Source organism: Tursiops truncatus, chromosome 3 (assembly GCF_011762595.2).
Source record: "Tursiops truncatus isolate mTurTru1 chromosome 3, mTurTru1.mat.Y, whole genome shotgun sequence".
NCBI classification, from domain to species: Eukaryota; Metazoa; Chordata; class Mammalia; order Artiodactyla; family Delphinidae; genus Tursiops; species Tursiops truncatus.
Genome location: NC_047036.1, coordinates 35329655 through 35349716, shown reverse-complemented (window position 1 = coordinate 35349716; position 20062 = coordinate 35329655). Strand labels below are relative to the sequence as shown.

Here is a 20062-nt window from a genome sequence, read left to right as displayed (position 1 = left end):
TTTCTTTCTTTCTTTTTAAAAATTCTTTTCTATTATGGTTCATCACAGAATACCAAACATAGTTCTCCATGCTATACAGCAGGATGTTGTTTATCCATTCCATATATAATAGCTTGTATCTGCTAACCTCAACCTCCCATTCCATCCCTCCCCCAACCCCCTCCCCCTCAGCAACTGCAAGTCTGTTCTCTATGTCTGTGAGTCTGTTTTTGTTTCATACGTAGATAGGTTCATTTGTGTCATATTTTAGATTCCACATATAAGTGATATCGTATGGTATTTGTCTTTCTCTTTGACTTACTTCACTTAGTATGACAATCTCTAGTTGCATCCATGTTGCTGCAAGTGGCATTATTTCATTCTTTTTTATGACTGAGTAGTATTCCATTGTATATATGTACCACATCTTCTTTATCCATTCATCTTTCGATGGGCATTTAGGTTGTTTCTATGTCTTGGCTATTGTGAATAGTGCTGCTGTGAACATAGGGGTGCATGTATCTTTTTGGATTAGAGTTTTGTCTGGATATATGCCTAGGAGTGGGATTGCTGGATCATATGGTAATTCTATTTTTAGTTTTCTGAGGAACCTCTATATTGTTTTCCATAGAGGCTGTACCAACTTACATTCCGACAGTGTAGGAGTGTTCCCTTTTCTCCACACCCTCTCCATCATCTGTTATTTGTAGAGTTTTTAATGATGGCCATTCTGACTGGTGTGACGTGGTACCTCATTGTAGTTTTGATTTGCATTTCTCTAGTAATTAGCAATGTTGAGCATCTTTTCATGTGCCTATTGGCCATTTGTATTTCTTCTTTGGAGAAATGCCTATTTAGGTCTTCTGCCCATTTTTCAATTGGGTTGTTTATTTGTATATTTTGGAAATAAAGCCCTTATTGGTCTCATTGTTTGAAAATACTTTCTCCCATTCTGTAGGTTGTCTCTTTGTTTATGGTTTCTTTTGCTGTGCAAAAGCTGGTAAGTTTGATTAGGTCCCATTTGTTTCTTTTTGTTTTTATTTCTATTGCTTTGGGAGACTGACTTAAGAAAACATTGGTATGATTTATGTCAGAGAATGTTTTGCCTATGATCTGTCCTAGGAGTTTTGTGGTGTCATGTCTTAAGTCTTTAAGCCACTGTGAGTTTATTTTTATGTATGGTGAGAGGGTATGTTCTAACTTCATTGATTTCCATATGGCTGTCCAAGTTTCCCAGCACCACTTGTTGAAGAGACTGTCTTTCTCCTATTGTATATTCTTTCCTCCTTTGTTGAAGATTGACTATAGGTGTGTGGGTTTATTTCTGGGCTCTCTATTCTGTTTCATTGACCTATATGTCTGTTTTTTGTGCCAATGCCCCTGTAGCTTTGTAGTATTGTCTGAAGTCTGGGAGGGTTATGCCTCCTGCTTTGTTCTTTTTCTTCAGGATTGCTTTAGCAATTCTGGGTCTTTAATAGTTCCATATAAATTTTAGGATTATTCTAGTTCTGTGAAAAATGTCATGGGTAATTTGATAGGGACTGCATTAAATCTGTAGTTTGCTTTGGGCTGTATGACCATTTTAACAATGTTAATTCTTCCAATCCATGAGCATGGGATATCTTTCCATTTCTTTGACTCACCTTCAGTTTCCTTTATTAATGTTTTATAGTTCTCAGCATATAAGTCTTTTACCTCCACAGTCAGGTTTATTCTCAAGCATATTTTATATTTTTGGGTGAGATTTTAAATAATATTGTTTGTTTACATTCCCTTTCTGATATTCTGTTGTTAGTGTAAAGAAATGCAACCGGTTTCTATATGTTAATCTTGTATCCTGCTACTTTGCTGAATTTGCTTATTATTTCTAGTAGTTTTTTTGTGGATTCTTTAGGGTTTTCTATATAGTATGTCATCTGCATAAAACGACAATTTTGCCTCTTCCCTTCCAATTTGGATACTTTTTATTTCTTTTTCTTGTCTGATTGCTATGGCTAGGACTTCCAATACTATGTTAAATAGAAGAGGTAAGAGTGGGCATCCTTGTCTTGTTCCAGATTTTAGTGGGACGTCTTTCAGCTTTTCACCATTGAGTATTATATTGGCTGTGGGTTTGTCATAGCTTTTACTATGTTGAGATATGTTCCCTGTGTACCCACTTTGGTAAGAGTTTTTATCATGAATGGATGTGGAATTTTGTCAAATTTTGAGATGATCATGTGGTTTTTGTCTTTTCTTTTGTTTATGTGATGTATCACATTGATTTGTGTATGCTGAACCATGCTGTGAACTTGGGATGACTCTTGGTCATGGTGTATGATCTTTTTTTATGTGTTGTTGGATTTTGTTGAGAATTTTTGCGTCTATATTCATCAAAGATATTGGCCTGTAATTTTCTTTTTTGGTGGTGTCTTTGTCTGGTTTGGGTATCAGGGTGATGGTGGCTTCATAGAATGTCTTTGGGAGTGTTCCCTCTTCAATTCTTTGGAAGAGTTTGAGAAGGACTGGTGTGAGTTCTTCTTTGTATGTTTGGTAGAATTTGCCTTTGAAGCCATCTGGTCCTGGATTTTTGTTTGTAGGGAGTTAATTACATATTCTATTTCACCTCTAATGATCAGTCTGTTCAAATTATCTACTTATTGTTGATTCAATTTTGGTGGGCTGTATGTTTCTAGAAACTTGTCCTTTTCTTCTAGGTTGTTGAATTTGTTGAGATATAATTGGTCATAGCATTCCCTTATGGTTTCTGTATTACTGTGGTATCAGTTGTTATGTCTCCTTTTTCATTTCTTATTTTGTTTATTTGGGTTCTCTCTCTTTTCTTCTTGGTGAGCCAGAGGTTTGTCAGTCTTGTTTACCCTTTCAAAGAACAAGCTCTGGGTTTTATTGATTTTTTTCTATTTTTTAATCACTATTTTATTTATTTCCTCTCTGATCTTGATTATTTCCATCCTTCTGCTGATTTTAGGTTCTGTTTGTTCTTTTTCTACTTCTTTTAAGTGGTAGATTAGGTTGTTTATCTGAGACTTTTCTTGTTTTTTTGAGGAAGGCCTGTATCACTATGAACTTCCCTCTAGGAATTGCTTTTGCTGCATCCCATAGATTTTGTACAGTGGTGTTTTCATGGTAATTTTTCTCAAGGTATTTTTAAATTTACTCTTTGATTTCATTGTTGACTGATTGGTTTTTTAGTAGCATATTGTTTGGTAATCGTTTTTTTAGTAGCATATTGTTTAGTCGTCATTTTCTTTTTCTGTGGTTGATTCCTAGTTTCATGCTGCTGTGGTCAGAAAAGATGCTTGAGATAATTTCTATACTCAAGTTTGTTGAGGTCTGTTTTGTACCCTAGTATGTGGTCAATCCTAGAGAATGTTCCATGTGCACTCGAAAAGAATGTATATTCTGTTTTTTTGGATGTAATGTCCTAAAAATATCAATTAGGTCTATCTGTTCTATTGTATCATTTAGGATCTCTGTTGCCTTATTTTCTTTCTAGAAGATCTGTGCACTGATGTGAGTGGGGTGTTAAAGTCTCCTACTATTATTGTATTCCTGTCAATTTCTCCCTTTATGTCTGTTAGTATTTGTTTTATGTATTTGGGTGCTCCTATATTAGGTGCATATATGTTGATGAGTGTAAAAGTGTCCTTCTTTATTTTTCTTTATGGCCTTTGTTTTAAAGTCTATTCTGTCTGATACGTGTATTGTGATCCCCACCTTGTCATTTCCATTTGCATGAAATATCTTTTTCCATCTCCTCACTTTCAATCTGTGTCCTTTGCTCTAAAGTGGGTCTCTTGTAGGCAGCATATTGTAGGCTCTTGTTTTTTTAATCCAATCTTCCTCTCTGTGTCTTTTGATTGGAGCATTTAGTCCATTGACATTAAGGTAATTATTGATAGATATGTATTTATTGCCATTTTAAGCCTTGCTTTCCTGTTGATTTTTTATTTCTTCTTTGTCCCTTTTTTCTTTTTGTTTTTCCCTTTTGTGGTTTGATGATTTTCTTTTGTATTGTACTTCTTTTTGGTTTTTGTGAGTCTATTGTATGTTTTTGATTTGTGGTTACCTTGTTTCTCAAGTATGTAAACCCCATCCTATAGCTATTGATACTTGCCTTAGACTGGTAATCATATAGGCTCAAACACATTCTAGGAAATGATAAAAAAAAATTTACACTTTCTTACTCTTCTCCACCACATTATATGATTTTGATGTCCTCTTTTACATCTTCATGTTCATCCTTTTGCTGTTCACTGTGGTTATCATAAATTTCACAGAAATTTATTTTGATTTTTTTAAAATCCGTGTACTGGCTTATTTAGGTGATTTTCTCTTTCCTATATATTCTTCTTTTCTATTTACAGAAGACCTTTCAATATTTCCTTTAGGATAGGTTTAGTATTGCTGTATTCTTTTAGTTTTTGCTTGTCTAAGAAATTCTTTCTCGCTCCTTCTATTGTAAATAATAATCTTGCTGGGTAGAGTATCCTAGGTTGCAGTTTTTTCCCCTTCAGGACTTTGAATGTGTCTTGCCACTTCCTTCTGGCCTGCAAAGTTTCTGTATAGAAATCAGCTGATAGCCTTATGGGGGTTCCCTTGTAATTAACTTTTCTCTTGCTGCCTTTAGAATCCTCTCTTTAACTTTTGCCATTTTAATTATAATTTTGGTGTAGGTCTGTTTGGTTTTACCTTGTTTGGGACCCTCTGCTTCCTGTACCTGGATATGTTTCTTTCTTTACGTTTGGGAAGTTTTCAGCTTCCCAAATACATTTTCAATACCCTTTTCTCTTTCTTCCCATTCTGGGGTCTCTATTATGCATAGATTGGCATGCTTTATATTATCCCATAGGTCTCTTATATTGCTTTCATTTTTTTTTCATTTGGCTTTCTGTCTGCTGTCTTGATTGGGTGATTTCCACTATTCTATCTTCCAGGTCATTTACTCAGTTTTATGTATTATTCATTCTGCTATTCATTGCCTTTAGTTCAGTTTTCATCTTGGCAAATGAGTTTTAAAATTTTTTGGTTCCTTTTTATAGTTTCTAGTTCCTTTTTATAGTACTCTGCATTTCTGTCAATAGCATTTCTTAGTTCCTTCCGTATTTTCATTATCTCCTTTTTGAATGCGGTGTCTACTAGACTGAAGAGGTCTGTTTCATTGTTCTTTCAGGGGAATTCTCTTGGTCTTTTAACTGGGAGTGGTTCCTCTGCTTCTTCATTTTACCTTATATTTCTCTTATTCTGTGAGTTTAGGAGAAACAATAATCTACTGTGGTCTTGGAGGGCTATTTATATGTGGGAGTGTCCCGGTGTAGTTTGTGTGGATTTAATATTTTGGTGCAAGGGCTGTTTTTAGTATTGATGCCTGTCACCTCTTTCCTCAGCATGTGCTGGCCATTATTCTCTTGATAGGGCGTGTGCAGATGCAGTGGCTGGTGCCTGGTCCTGGCATTCTCTGTGGTGGTAGCAGCTCATGCGCATCCCTGGAGCACACAATGGGAGATGGCTCACAACTATTCCTGGAATCTGCGAGGGTGGTGGTGGTAGCTCATGACAGCTCTTAAAGCATGGGGGTTGGGGGTGGTGGTGGCTTGTGATCGCTCCTGTAGCTTGTGTAGGCAGTGTCCTGCAACCTGAGAGCACATGCAGGGAGAAAGGCTGCAATGGCAGGTCTTGCCTCTCCTCTCACACACCACCCAAACAATGGTACCTGGCCTCTAAGGTAGCCCAGGCTTCCTCTGTGTACATCCTCTGGTGCAGTTGCACCAAGCTCCAGCCCCTTCAGGCTCTTTCTGCACAGCCCACCACCTGAGTCCTCTCCCTGGATCTAATCTCTGAAGCCTGAGCTTCAGCACCCGGTCCCTGCCTGCACTGATGGATGTGTGTCTCCGGCCGGGGAGTGCTGAGCGGTGGCACTGACTGTCTGCCGGTCTCTCTCCATTCTAGCTGCTGCAAAACCGGTTCCTGCATTCTCCTCCAAGGCTCTAAAACTCCCACTCTGTCCCGGCTGATCTCCATGATGGTGAGGGGACTTCCCAGGGTGCAGGCATCTTTCCTCTTTCACAGCTCTCTCCCAAGGGGTGGGGTGCAGGTCCCTTCCCAATTCCTTTCTTTTCTTTTGTCCTACCTGGTTACACAGAAATTTTCTTGCCCTTTTAGAGGTCTGACGTCTTCTGCCAGCGTTCAGTAGATATTCTGTGAGAATTGTTCCACATGTAGATGTGTTTTTGATGTATTTGTGTGAGGCAGTGAGCTTCACATTCTACTACTCTGCCATCTTGATCCAGTAGTCAAGAATTTTTAAATACGTAAGACATTTTCATAATTTTGAGATGTATTATTTAAAAACTTTTTTTCCAGAAGGAATACAAAAAATAAAATGTAATACATTATAGCTTGCAAAAGGTCTCAACATAAGACATTATTGTTCAGGTATCATTTAATTACTGTTATGTATAACTTAGATAATTTATTAATTACCTTGAGGAGATCTGGATCAATTCCTTTAATCTTTGGAACTGGAACTGGGGGTAGAATCAACATCTTAATCCTTGAAAACAAAATTTTGTTTTGATGTCAGTTACACATTCTTATTTCAAAAGATAGAAATAAAATGTTGACAGTATTATTAAAGTAACAGAAAATTTGGAATAAGTATAATCTGAGAAAGAGGAAAGCATTAAGCAGTAAATGACAAGGCAAAACTATAGAAGAAAAAAAGAACAAAAAACAACAACAAAAAACCCTCATCTGAAACCAATTTAAGTAAAATGCAGTTTTCTTATAACTTTTCTTTTATAATGTCTTTTATTGATAAGACAGTCTTAGTCTTGGAAGTTAGAAATTTAATTCCATCTGAAGCCAATTTCCATGTCAGTTATAAGGGAGATAATTTTAATATACATCTCATCTGTAATTTGTAGAGGAAGGGAAGGGGAGGAGAAAGAGCCAGTCTATGTGGAGCCAACATTATCTGTACCCTTAAAAAAGAGTGGGTTGGTATAAGTTCATACCACAAATCTACATGAATTATAAGATTATCCAAGGCAATCTCATTAACCAGGGTGTTATTGCATAGTTCATTTCAGTTAGGGCAGACTAAATTTGAACTATCTCTAATCAGTATGGATTTGTATACACAAGTCTATGATGCACTTAAAATTTCTGTTCCAAATATTTAAGTTACTTTTTGACCATAATTCATTTCAATATCTATCCTGCTTGTCTTGGGCCTGATTATATCCCCAGCACTTAGAACAATTCCTGGCACAGAAAGGGTGCTCAATAAACCATTTCTTGAATAAGTTTGAGTAAGTCATTTATTTATTTCATTAATAGTGTAACTAGAGTTTTTGTTTTAATGTCAACATTGTGGCTGTGGAATAAAGCTCAGATACTACTATAAACCACTGATGAAAGAAATCAAAGATGACACAAACAGATGGAGAGATATGCCATGCTCCTGGATTGGAAGAATCAATACTATGAAAATGACTATGCTACCCAAAGCAATCTATAGGCTCAGTGCAATCTCTGTCAAATTATCAATGGCATTTTTCACAGATTTAGAACAAAAAATTATACAATGTGTGTGGAAGCACAAAAGACCCCGACTAGCCAAAGCAATATTGAGAATGAAAAACAGAGCTGGAGGAATCAGGCTCCCCAACTTCAGACTATACTACAAAGCTACAGTAATCAAGACAGTATGGTACTGGCACAAAAACAGAAATACAGATCAATGGTACAGGATAGAAAGCCCAGAGATAAACGCATGCACCTATGGTCACCTAATCTATGACAAAGGAGGCAAGAATATACAATGGACACAAGACATACTCTTCAATAAATGGTGCTGGGAAAACTGGACAGCTACATGTAAAAGAAAACGTGAAATAAGAACACTCCCTAACAAACACCATACACAAGAATAAACTCAAAGTGGATTAAAGACCTAAATGTAAGACCTGACACTATAAAACCCTTAGAGGAGAACACAGGCAGAACACTCTTTGACATAAATCACAGCAAGATCTTTTATGACCCACCTTCTAGAGTAATGAAAATAAAAACAAACAAATGGGACCTAATGAAACTTAAAAGCTTTTGCACAGCAAAGGAAACCATAAACAAGACAAAAAGACAACACACAGAATGGGAGAAAATATTTGCAAATGAAGCAATGGACAAAGGATTAATCTCCAAAATATACAAACAGCTCATGCAGCTCAATATCAAAAAGACAACCCAATCAAAAAATGGGCAGAAGACCTGAACAGACATTTCAGCAAAGAAGACATACAGATGGCCAAGAGGCACAGCTGCTCAGCATCACTAATTATTAGAGAAATGCAAATCAAAACTACAATGAGGTATCACCTCACACCAGTCAGAATGGCCATCATCACATATCTATAAACAATAAATGCTGGAGAGGGTGTGGAGAAAAGGGAACCCTCTTGCACTGTTGGTGGGAACATAAATTGGTACAGCCACTATGGAGAACAGCATGGAGGTTCCTTAAAAAACTAAAAATAGAACAACCATATGCCCCAGCAATCCCACTACTGGGCATATACCCTGAGAAACCATAATTCAAAAAGATTCATGTACCACAATGTTCATTGCAGCACTGTTTACAATAGCCAGGACATAGAAACAACCTAAATGTCCAATGACAGACAAATGGATAAAGAAGATGTGGTACATATATACAATATTACTCAGCCATAAAAGTGAACAAAATTGGGTCATTTGTAGAGATGTGGATGGACCTAGAGTCTGTCATACGGAGTGAAGTAAGTCAGAAAGAGAAAAATATTGTATATTAATGCATATATGTGGAATCTAGAAAAATGGTACAGATGAACCTATCTGAAGGGCAGGAATAGAAAGGCAGATGTGGAGAATGGACGTGTGGACACAGTGGGGAAGGGGAGGGTGGGATGAATTGGGAGATTAGGTTTGACATCAATACACTACCATGTGTAAAATAGCTAGCTAGTGGGAACCTGCTCTATAGCACAGGGAGCTCAGCTCGGTGCTCTGTGATAACCTAGATGGGTGGGATGGGGGGGAGGGAGGTCCAAGAGGGAGGGGATATATATATATATATATATATATACATATAGCTGATTCAGTTCACTGTACACGAGAAACTAACACAACATTGTAAAGCAATTATACTTCAATTAAAAGAAAAAAAATTAACATTGTGGCTCTGGAATAAAGCTCAGAGATTATCCATTCCAATCTGAGTCTTGGGTATCAGCTGATAGTCTGCTTAGTGTGAATGAACGTTTTTTGCATGTTTCCACCACCTTTTTACATAATCCAAGGAATAAGCCAAATTCCGCAAGTTGTGTTTGAGTAGACTCCACTAGGTTTACTCTGTGGGACGGTGTTAAATTGTTACTGATGAACAGAAGTTATAGAAAAAATTCATGTTATTAATAACTGCTACCATTTTTGAATGCTTCTGATAAACCACTATGAGATGTATCTTGCACTAGACTCTGGGTCAGCAAATTACGGTCTATGGGCCAAATGTGGTCTGCCCTCTGTTTTTGTAAATAAAGTTTTATTGGAACATTGTCATGGTCATTTTACATATTATCTATGTAAAATAGTTTGCATATCATCTATGGCTGCTTTCACGCCACAGTGGCACAGCTGAGTAGTGGTGACAGAGATTGCATAGCCTAGAAAGCCTAAAAATTTACTGTTTGGTCATTTTTAAAACAACTTTGTCAACCCTTGCACTAAACATTTCATTTAATCCTTACCACTACCAGGGAGGCAGAAGACATTATCTGTGGAAAGATTTAGATATTTAAGGAACATGTTCAAATCACACACTAATACTTGGCTCAGCTGGCGCTCAAATCCAAACCAGCTGACTCCAAAACCTGGGCCCTTTGCCTTCTGTCGCACTGATGGGTTAAACTTGGTTCTGCATCTCTAAATGAATAGTTCACAGGTTCAAACACATAGAAAAATGCAACAAAACCCCAGTTACAGGAGGCAAAGTTTCCTAAATGTCTAACACTTTACTTTGTACGGGTGCCTTTTTTTTTGAAGAGGATGATGCACTTAGGTACTTGATAGATTTCTAGGGGTTGTGGTTGACTTTAGGCCAGGGTGGCAGACCCTGCAGCTTGGAGGACCCAAGCCAGTCATGCAACTGAATATAGCGGGCCTGGTACAAAGTCATAGGGAGGGATGGGAATGGTGACAGAGAACATATGCCCTTTGCAAATGGGATGGTTGTTGCACATGTTGCCATGCAGAAATATCAGCCCAGTTTCACTAGATCTGTTTTTAAAGGTAATCTGGTAATCTGGATTTTTGTGTGAAAATTCCCTGTTTTATAAACACTTTGCAGGAAAACCTTTACTCCAAAATCAAAAGAACATAAAACAACAAAACATGGATCTGTGGGCTGAATTTGGCTTTCAGGTTGCCAGTTTGTCACTTCTGTTTTATGTTGGTTCAGTTATTCCTTCCTGGATTAGTCATAGCTTGAAGGCTGGAGTAGGTCATATGGTGGGAGCCACAGAGTGTAGAATAACGATAAACTGGCATGAAACTACGTTTCTGATTTTTCTATCATTTTACTCAAATCCAAATTACACTATAAATTTTGCTAGAGTTGACTCAATGATCTGGACTAAGAAAGGGAGCAGTGGCTTGGTTTGTGAACTAACAAAACCTCAAGCAAAGAGCACCTGAAGTCCTTTACAGTCCTGAAGTTCTGGGGTAAACTGGCATAGCACCTCATTCTTTGAGTTTCATTTTAATTGTTCTTTCCACACTTGCTGTCAGCTATTTTCTACCATTTCCTACTTTCATTAGAACATGGAAATTTAGACAATGATAAGGGTTTTTATGGGTACGTGAAAAAAGAAAGGTTAATTGTTTTCCACGGAAAACTTAATTTAGAACAGGAAATTTGGCAGTACAAATTTCCAAAATTTTTCCCAATTTGGTGATTTTGACCAAGCGTCATAGTTAAGAACTTCATTATTCATAGAAAACACTCTTTTAGACAAAGGTTAATATATTTCCTTTGAAATTCTATTTGGAGGATTATTTTTTCTTTCAAATATTGTTAACTAATGTAATTTTAAGCAACATAACAAATTTGCTTGGTCTTCATGATGACTCGAAATTGACAACTAATGTTAAAAGTAAATTCCGTTATGTACATAGTGGGTTTATCTACTGCAGGTACACATAAATTAGCCCATCGCCTAACTGTACAGATCAGTGAATTCAAATTAATCAACAGAATAATTTGACTCCTTTGCTGTTGGCATTGCTTAAATATATAAATTACTTAAAATTCTAAATAATTATTTACTTATTTACTAACTCCCCCCCCACAATTGAAAAGTGTGTTATCCTGCTTTATAATACTTGTATTTCTAAGATAGTAATGTTGCTAGAAAGTTAGATAGAAAATAAAATTCTACAGAGGGAATTTTGTTTTCTCCTCAGCTTACATTATAAAATTGGAGATTAACCCTTCCTACATTCACTTGGAGACTTTTAGCATGCTTGACACTCTGGAACTCTAGAATTCTGAGAATTCTTCTCTCTACTGAAACTCTATTTTGATGTTTACAAATACTATACAGCTTCAAAATACAAATTAAAAAGCGTTTACAATATATTCACATAGATCCTATTCTGATTTGTAGATGCGTCTTGGCTTCACCTGGAGACTTGTCTTTAGTCCTAGCTAGAGTAACCAACTGTCTTGGTTTGCCTGGACACAGGACTTTCAGTGCTAAAACCAGGGAAGTCTCAGGCAAACAGAGTGTTAGCTACCCTAATTCTAGGAGAAGGGGCAAGATTAACCCATGGGACTTAAAGAATATTCTAAACTACCATATGACCCAGTAATCCCACTACTGGGCATATACCCTGAGAAAACCATAATTCAAAAAGAGTCTGTACCACAATGTTCATTGCAGCTCTATTTACAATAGCCAGGAGATGGAAACAACCTAAGTGTCCATCATCGGATGAATGGATAAAGAAGATGTGGCACATACATACAATGGCATACTACTCAGCCATAAAAAGACATGAAACTGAGTTATTTGTAGTGAGGTGGATGGACCTAGAGTCTGTCCTACAGAGTGAAGTAAGTCAGAAAGAGGAAAACAAATACCGTATGCTAACACACATATATGGAATCTAAAAAAAAAAAAAGGTTCTGAAGAACCTAGGGGCAGGACAGGAATAAAGATGCAGACATAGAGAATGGACTTGAGGACATGGGGAGGGGTAAGGGTAAGCTGGGACGAAGCGAGAGAGTGGCATGGACTTATATACACTACCAAATGTAAAATAGATAGCTAGTGGGAAGCAGCCGCATAGCACAGGGAGATCAGCTCGGTGCTTTGTGACCTAGCGGGGTGGGATATAGGGAGGGTGGGAGGGAGGGAGACGCAAGAGGGAGGAGATATGGGGATATACATATGCATATAGCTGATTCACTTTGTTATACAGCAGAAACTAACACACCATTGCAAAGCAATTATACTCTGATAAAGACGTTTAAAAAAAATATTCTAAATGTAAGAAAACTGGCGACCAGTACCAGTAACTTTTCCTATGTTTTGTATTAAAAGTTCCTGTAGTCTGTACTGAGTTTCTTTCAAGAATGAAAATAGAATAATTAGCCTTTACAGCTTAAGGGAAATTTAAAGGTCATATAATCCAACACCCTCAAATTACCCATGAGAACATGGAGGCCTAGAGAGATTAAGGGACTCAAATGAGATTAAACAGCAGTGGCAGAATAATAACTGGAACCTGCCTTTTGACTGCAAGAGAATGCAGAATGGAATCTCTTCAAGCTTAGAATTTTATCTGTGTTGACAAAAGCAGATGAAATACCAAATCATAACTATCCAAGCAATTTCAATAAAACCCAAATTTACTTAAAATCATCATCATATGAAGTCAAAAAAGGTTTTATTAGATTGAATTATCTAGGTGCTTTAGTTTACCACTTAAATTTCCTCTTACATTAGGACTGTGTCAGACTCAGCCAAAGCCTCACTGCTGCCTTATGGTCCTGGAATAAATGAGCCAATTTTTTCAGAACTTTGAGGAGGTACATATCACAAGGTGTATAGTCACTAGCCTCAGCCTCTTAATGTCCTATGCAACTTTCCAGATAGAACTGAGACCTGTGATGTCTCTATGATGAACACAACAAAGTGGTAAATGTATAACTGGACATAACGTTTCACTGGGTTGAAATATTTCACTCATGATTCACAAAAGAAAACATCAAACAATAAATGGAAACATGTATGTTTGCTAAATAACTGGCAAAAACATATCAAAGTATGTTATATCACACTTACCTTTGTTGTTTAGAAAATATGCATAAAAATAATGTCACCATTAGTCCAAATGTTCCAAAGATAATAAATAAGAACCATGGAAACCGGAAATCTGAAAAACATAAGAACAACATCTCACTCACAGAACTATGAATAGTTGAAGTTTACATTTCACTCTCCTGTTCCACATAAAAAAACTTCCTACTTTGTATTCATCTAGTAGAGTCAGTGATTTCATTTGATAACCACTGAAATAGACTGCAATGACTTAGGAGTATTTTCTGTTCCAAGAACACATCTATCCACTTCCTCAGATCCTTTCATGTACCAAAAAAAGAAAATCAAAGTAAAGAAACAGCATACAGTTTAAGCACAATCCATGTTTATACAAACAAACTGCTTTAAGCATCTTATGTATTCAGGGTATGTCATTAAAATGCTTCAGCTCTAGGAAAAATTGATGCCTGTTAATATACTACTTTTCCTAAGTAATGTCCACTTGGTTCTTTTTTTTTTTTTAAAGTTGTGGTGATATTTTTTATCCTCCAGATTGAGGATCCATCAAAGTTTTACTTTTGAATCATTACTGAAACTTTTTAGACATGCAGGGCATACATTTTCTGCTTAAATATTGCTTAAAATATGCTTAAAAAATATTGTTTGACAGAAGAAGATCAGTACTAGGACTCCCATCTTTAGATTTTAGTATAATTTGTAGCAAATTTGTGGGCGTCTGTAAAACTTCTATTTCATTTCTCAAGAACAAGTGCCGCAGTGGCAGAGGTTGACTGCTTTTAAGGTGGAATTTACCTTAACGTTGCTTTATGAAAGTAGGCTTTTATGCTGTAATATTTTATTTATTTTCTTATTAGGTTATTAAAAGCCCCAAGGGAGACGTTAGGCATATTATAAAGAATTAGTGGGGGAAAGAATATCATTTTTTTGTATGTTGTGGTACTTATAATTTTATATCAATGATATACTCAGGAACATAATATAAAGCGAGTTTAATTTTTTTCTTTTTTAACAGAGAAGAAAAGCTTGTTTAAAAAATGTTTTTGTTAAGGAATTAAATGCCATCACAATAAGGTTAAAGGGCATGTGGCAAATGTGCTTTTAACCTGAATTTCATTGTATCAAGTATCATTTGAAACAACAAGTCTGTTGAATAGAGTGTAGAAAAGATGGTGCTATAGACATTTTCATTTGTGTTATATAGTATCACGGATTCTACCTGTACTGTAAGTGCAGAAATATAAATTTAATTTCTCTGTAGCTTGTGATTGTTTCGTTAACAAACCTCAGACCCTCATGTGGCACTGTAAACCTTCTGTTTTTAATGGGGATGAGTTATAGCCAATTCCCATTTGGGAGTGATAATACTTTATACACTTACTATTCATTGTTAAGCAGCCTTCTTTATTTCTGTATCCAAAAATTTAAATTCTTTTATTCTGAATTCATAGATCTCATTTCTTTAAACTATATGTTTATATTTCTTTTATATAGGATCTTCAAATATTCCTTGTCACTCTTGAGCGTATCTAGCACACGATTTATTAAGCCTTCCTCCAGGTAAAAGCCGCACCCAAACTTTCTAAAACCAATAAACACCTGCCATTGACTACTTATGCTGACTCAATATTAGGAATTCTCTAAGATGCCACATAGACAGGCATCCATCCAGATTCAGAATTTCTTCACTGTGTGTGTATATGAGAAACATTTTTTTCTGACTATAAGTGCAAAACAAACTCATAGAAAATACTAGAAATACAGAAACAAGGAAATAAAGAAATGAAGAAAAGAATCACCTGAAATTCTGTTATCCAGAGATACCCCACCCCCTCCATCAATAGCTTAGTGTATCTTCTGCTCTTTAACTTGCACCTACCCCATGACTTTTCCTGAATAATTCAAAAATGAAATCCTCCTTCCTCTTTTGTAATGGAGAGTACCTGTTACAGGCAGTGAACTCAAGGTCCCTCATCCTGACAATTGATGCTAATGTATCTTGATCTGGACAACACCCTAACAATCCCTGTATATTGACAAAAACCATGTTGGCTTCCATCTTAATCTCTTAGGTTTACCTTCTTCACATGCAAACGGTCTCATCTGAGGAAGTGTTACGAAGAGCACCTCACTGAACTCGCCATATTTTTCAGAGTTTCGTTGTCTGGATCTCACACGCACTTCATACTCTTTATCCAGTCTCAATGAGTACACTGGAACTGATGTTGACAATACAGGGTCCATCTTTCAAGACAAAATATAAAACTTACTGGTTAGAGAGTCAACAACTCAATGCAATAAGCTCTATGAGGTGTTTCTACATTCGTATTCAAAATGAATTTCTGTGAAGTAGGCAATGTTTTAAAATGCGCTGGTGGAGTTTGCTATTTAGAGAAAGATCAAGGCAAATAACTTAGTAACACAACATTGTAAATTAACTATACTTCAATTAAAAAATGGTAAAAAAAAGAATTTTGTTAAATGGGGAGTAGTCTTCAAATTTATTTTGGTATAAACACAAAGATAGGATAGACTTGTTTAAAGAAATGCAGCTATATCTTTGCATTAGGCTGTCAGATATTCTACTCAGATCAAAGCATAATAGAATTATAGTGAATGGCAGAATTATAAAGATTACAGATACATTGCCTACCCTTTGGGATATTGCATTCTTATATAAAGACATCAGAACAGAAAGAAACACACATATTTCCTATATCTGTATCTGTTCTTTGGAAATCCTGGGTAGTCATTCATATGATCACAGAATTGGAGAGTGTCCTAGAAAAATCATAGTTGTCTTAATTAAACTTTCAAACAATTGTATCAGCTTGCTCTAGAAGGCTTAAAGCCACCTCAAAATAGTTTGCTATTCAAAATTTGTGAAGAAAAGTCACTGGAGGCCTTTGGTAACAACCAACAGGATTCCACAACCCTGAAGGCCAGGATGTTCCTTTACCTTCCCAGGGAAGGGTAGGTGAGGCTATTAGACCTTTAAGACATGTTGCTATCAAAGAGGTTAGACACAACTAATGATGGTGTTTTCCTCCAAGTCACATATTCAAAGCAGGTACACAATATGTGGTTTTCTTGTGTTTTTGGGTAGAACATCTTGTTCCTGTTTATAGAAAATTAGGAACATTCTCTTCTTCAACAGCATGGGTTTTATCACATAAATAAGATTCTCATAGTTTATTTTATTAAGTCAGAGCCTGGGCCTTCAGCTTCTAAAACAAATTTCCCTTCACCTCAGTTAGTTTCTACTCACAAAGTACCTCTTTTTTTCTCCTATGTACACAGAATGGTTGGTTTGCATCTTTTATAGATGCTTAATATATGGAATATTTGTATACCTAAAATGCTTCTGAATATTAAATTCATTTTATTATTTTTCTTAAACTATTTTAAAAAGCCTATGTTTCCATTCTTGAAGCCCTCATTTCTCTGTCACTGTCACCAGTACTATTTCTTTACAGATTTCATTAATAACAAAACCAAAAAGGGACCCTCGGCCATTCGACCCATAGCCCCCTCTCCATCTTCCCTCACCCTTCCACACCAGCCACACCAAACTCAAATTTGCTCACAGGTCTCCTAATACCCGCCCTGCTCCCTGCCACCTTCCTATAAGGGAAAGCCTATTCTTGGCTAATTCTCAGTGCAAGTACTGCTGATATTCTAAGAAGCCTCTTCTGGCAATTATCCCTACTCCATCCTGCCAGGTAGTACACATATTACTTCTTTTAATTCATTGCTCTAATTTCTATATTATACTGCAAATTCCCTGGGGGCAAACGATGCCTTCATTTTCTTTACATTTCCAAAGCCCAGCACAATACCAGGTATATAGTGGGTACTCAAGAGATGGCCAACACATTGTGGATAATTCTACGCCACCCATTAAGTCTTAAAAAAAAAATAAAAACCAACAAATTCTTAACTTGGTTTAGCAGGTAAATAGTTGTAAGCAACTACATGGTCATTAGAATTACTTTTATATTCAAAATGTGTTTCATAAATTAAAAATGGGCATAGTAATACCAAATTCAATATTGTCAAATGTAACATGAATTCCTGATACAAGCATCAAACATTAGCCTTTTCCCCCTTGACTTACAACCCTCTCTTCTTTTTATGCTTATGCCTCTTGTTCTCATAACCAAGTAGAATGTAAGTTCTTCAAGAGAGGTCAATTCTATAGATGGGCCCTTGATACTCATGACAATTCTGAGATACCTTGCAAATTACCAAACTTATAAATATCATGAATGTGTAACTTCATTTATAAAAGGTAAGTAAAGTAAAAGTTAATTGACCCCTTTGGACTTATCTGATGAGATTCAGCAGGGGTGCAATGAAAAGTGCCGCAAAGCCAAGTTGGGATGCAGCCCTGAATGGTCGACGGAGTCCCATGCTCCCACGCATCTGGCTCAGAGTGTGTGATTCCTATCAGTGCCTCGCCTGGGACAGAACTACAGGCCATGGACTTTCTGTGTTCAAACTATCAGCACTCAGTTTGTGTGCTAATGTTCTGATTTACATCTTTGCTTTTTCTAGGGTGTCAAACTTTTTTTGTTTCAGGTCTCCTCCACACTCTTAAAAATGATTGAGAATCCGAAAGATTTTGGTTTTTTTGGGTTATAACTTTCACTATTTACCATACTAGAAACTGAAAATGAGAATTTTAAAAATACTAATTTCAAAATTAAAATAATAGATTTTACGTTAACGTTTTTATAAAAATTATTGCACTTTCTGAAAGAATAAAATTATAGTGAGAAAAATGACATTGTTTTACATTTTTGCTAATCTCTTTAATATCTGGCTTAATGGCCGTATTTTTACAACTGTCTCTGAATTAAAACTGCTAGGATGTGTTGTTTTGGTTGAAGTGCATAAATAAAACTTGGTCTCACAGATATATAGTTAGAAAATGGAAGAGATATTTTAATACTCTTTTCAGATGATTGTATATATTCTTCTTTAACACCAACAAAAAAACTCAGTAAGTGGTATTTTCTTAAAGGTTAGTTGCAATGTGGAATCTGAAACTCTATCAATGAACCTTTCATACTTCATTATATTAAAATCCACCATTCCATCTAGTACTTTGAATGGATCATTTCCCCATGTGTGGTTTTGGTTACAGTACGTACTGGTCATTTGGAAAATATTGTTCACTGAGTTATGCAGATTTTCTAAATGTTCACACATTTCACTATAAATATTTTAAAAAAAACTCACTTTTGCTTATATCACCGTTGATCTCATTAGGAGATCTTCAAAGGTTGGGGAAGCTATCAAGCTCACAGCTGCAGATGGCAAGTTTTCCAAAATTCGAATTTAACCTTGAAAGCTCAAATTTTCTCCTTGGCAACAAATACTGTCAATTGTTTTTCTTAAGTGTTAAGTTCACTTTTTCAAGAAATGTTGCCAAGGATTTGCCAACTCAAATATGAAAAGCCATCCAGCTGTTTATCAGTTATTCTTTCAAAGTAAAAATGGTATTCCAAGCAAAAAGCAGCTAGTTCTAGCAGGCAACTCAGGTGTTTACATGCCTTTTCTCAAGATAACCAACCACACCTCAGTATGTAGCTGCAGTGCTTTAGGTGTACTTCCCATGTGTCACACAGAAGATTAAAAAGCTACATACTCAGAAGTCGTGATTTAATAAAATTAATAATATATGCAGCTTCATCGAGGACATTCTTATGTGAAGCCACCTCCCCTCAGCCCTGCTCACTGCTTCTTAACTATGAGTGCATGGTGGTGAAGAATACAGTGACTGTCAGTACGATTTGGAATTACTGCCTTGATTCGTGCTAAGGCAGCAGCAGTGTTTCCACCATTGCGTTTGTACCATCTGTGTAAATCTCGACACGGTGAAAAAAGGAAAGAACATTCTAGTATTATCATGAAAATAGTCTTGAGCTTGTGGACTCCCTGAAAGGGTCCCAGGGACCCTCAGGGGTCCAAAGTTTACACTTTGGGAACTGCTGCCCTGGGGTGCCTAGCACCGTGCCTCATGCACGGTAGTTATTTCAATACCTGGTTGCTGAACAAATGTTTGACTGAAGCTTGAATTTAGAAAGCCTTGTTTGACTCAGCATCCAGCCAAGCTTTTCTGCACCAAGTTATGGAACAGATATCTAAATTAAAATGGTTTCATTTTAATTTTGAGAACCTTGAAGCCCAATACTTAACTGTGCACAGCTGCTCTAAACTTAACTTTCCTCTAATGACAAAACTGGCTTCTTCCTCAGCAGTTCACTGAATGGACAGGGCCCGGTGTCTCAAAATTCTGCGAGTGAGGCTGTGCGGGGCTGCTGGGCACGACCTGGTGACCAGCCAGAAACCACTTGGCTTGGCCAGGCCTGTGGCTGTGGCTAGACTGATTTAGAATTGGTTACATTGGGAGCAGCATGATAATCCTGGTTTCTTCTTGTTGTGCGCCATGTGGACTTTATCGAAGTGCCCAGTTCCCATACACTTGGCAAGGAAGTGTGGGGTTCAGAGGTCAACCAGTACCATGCCACTTGCTTACATTAAAAACCTCTTAGCTTGATTCTCCCTTGAGGTATGTAACAAAACATCCTTCTGAAACCTCTAGGGGATCGATTCCCTCCCCCTCTGTTTCCCTCCTGGAGTCACTCAACAACTTATTTTAATGGGGGTCTGGTGAAGAGTAGCAACTAAAATCA

At 36.7% G+C, this 20062-nt stretch overlaps 1 protein-coding gene across 3 annotated transcripts in view; it reads right to left on the bottom strand.

Annotated features, from left to right (window-relative positions):
- GHR (growth hormone receptor) overlaps positions 1–20062 on the bottom strand; it is a 292818-nt gene that overhangs the window by 15410 nt on the left and 257346 nt on the right. For all 3 annotated transcript variants that reach the window (XM_033852831.2, XM_073802086.1, XM_073802085.1), the window contains exons 7-9: positions 15440–15605; positions 13368–13458; positions 6463–6532 (exon numbers count right to left, since the gene is read on the bottom strand). In XM_033852831.2, the coding sequence (XP_033708722.1) occupies positions 6463–6532; positions 13368–13458; positions 15440–15605 (327 nt within the window). The remainder of the gene's footprint in view (positions 1–6462; positions 6533–13367; positions 13459–15439; positions 15606–20062) is intronic.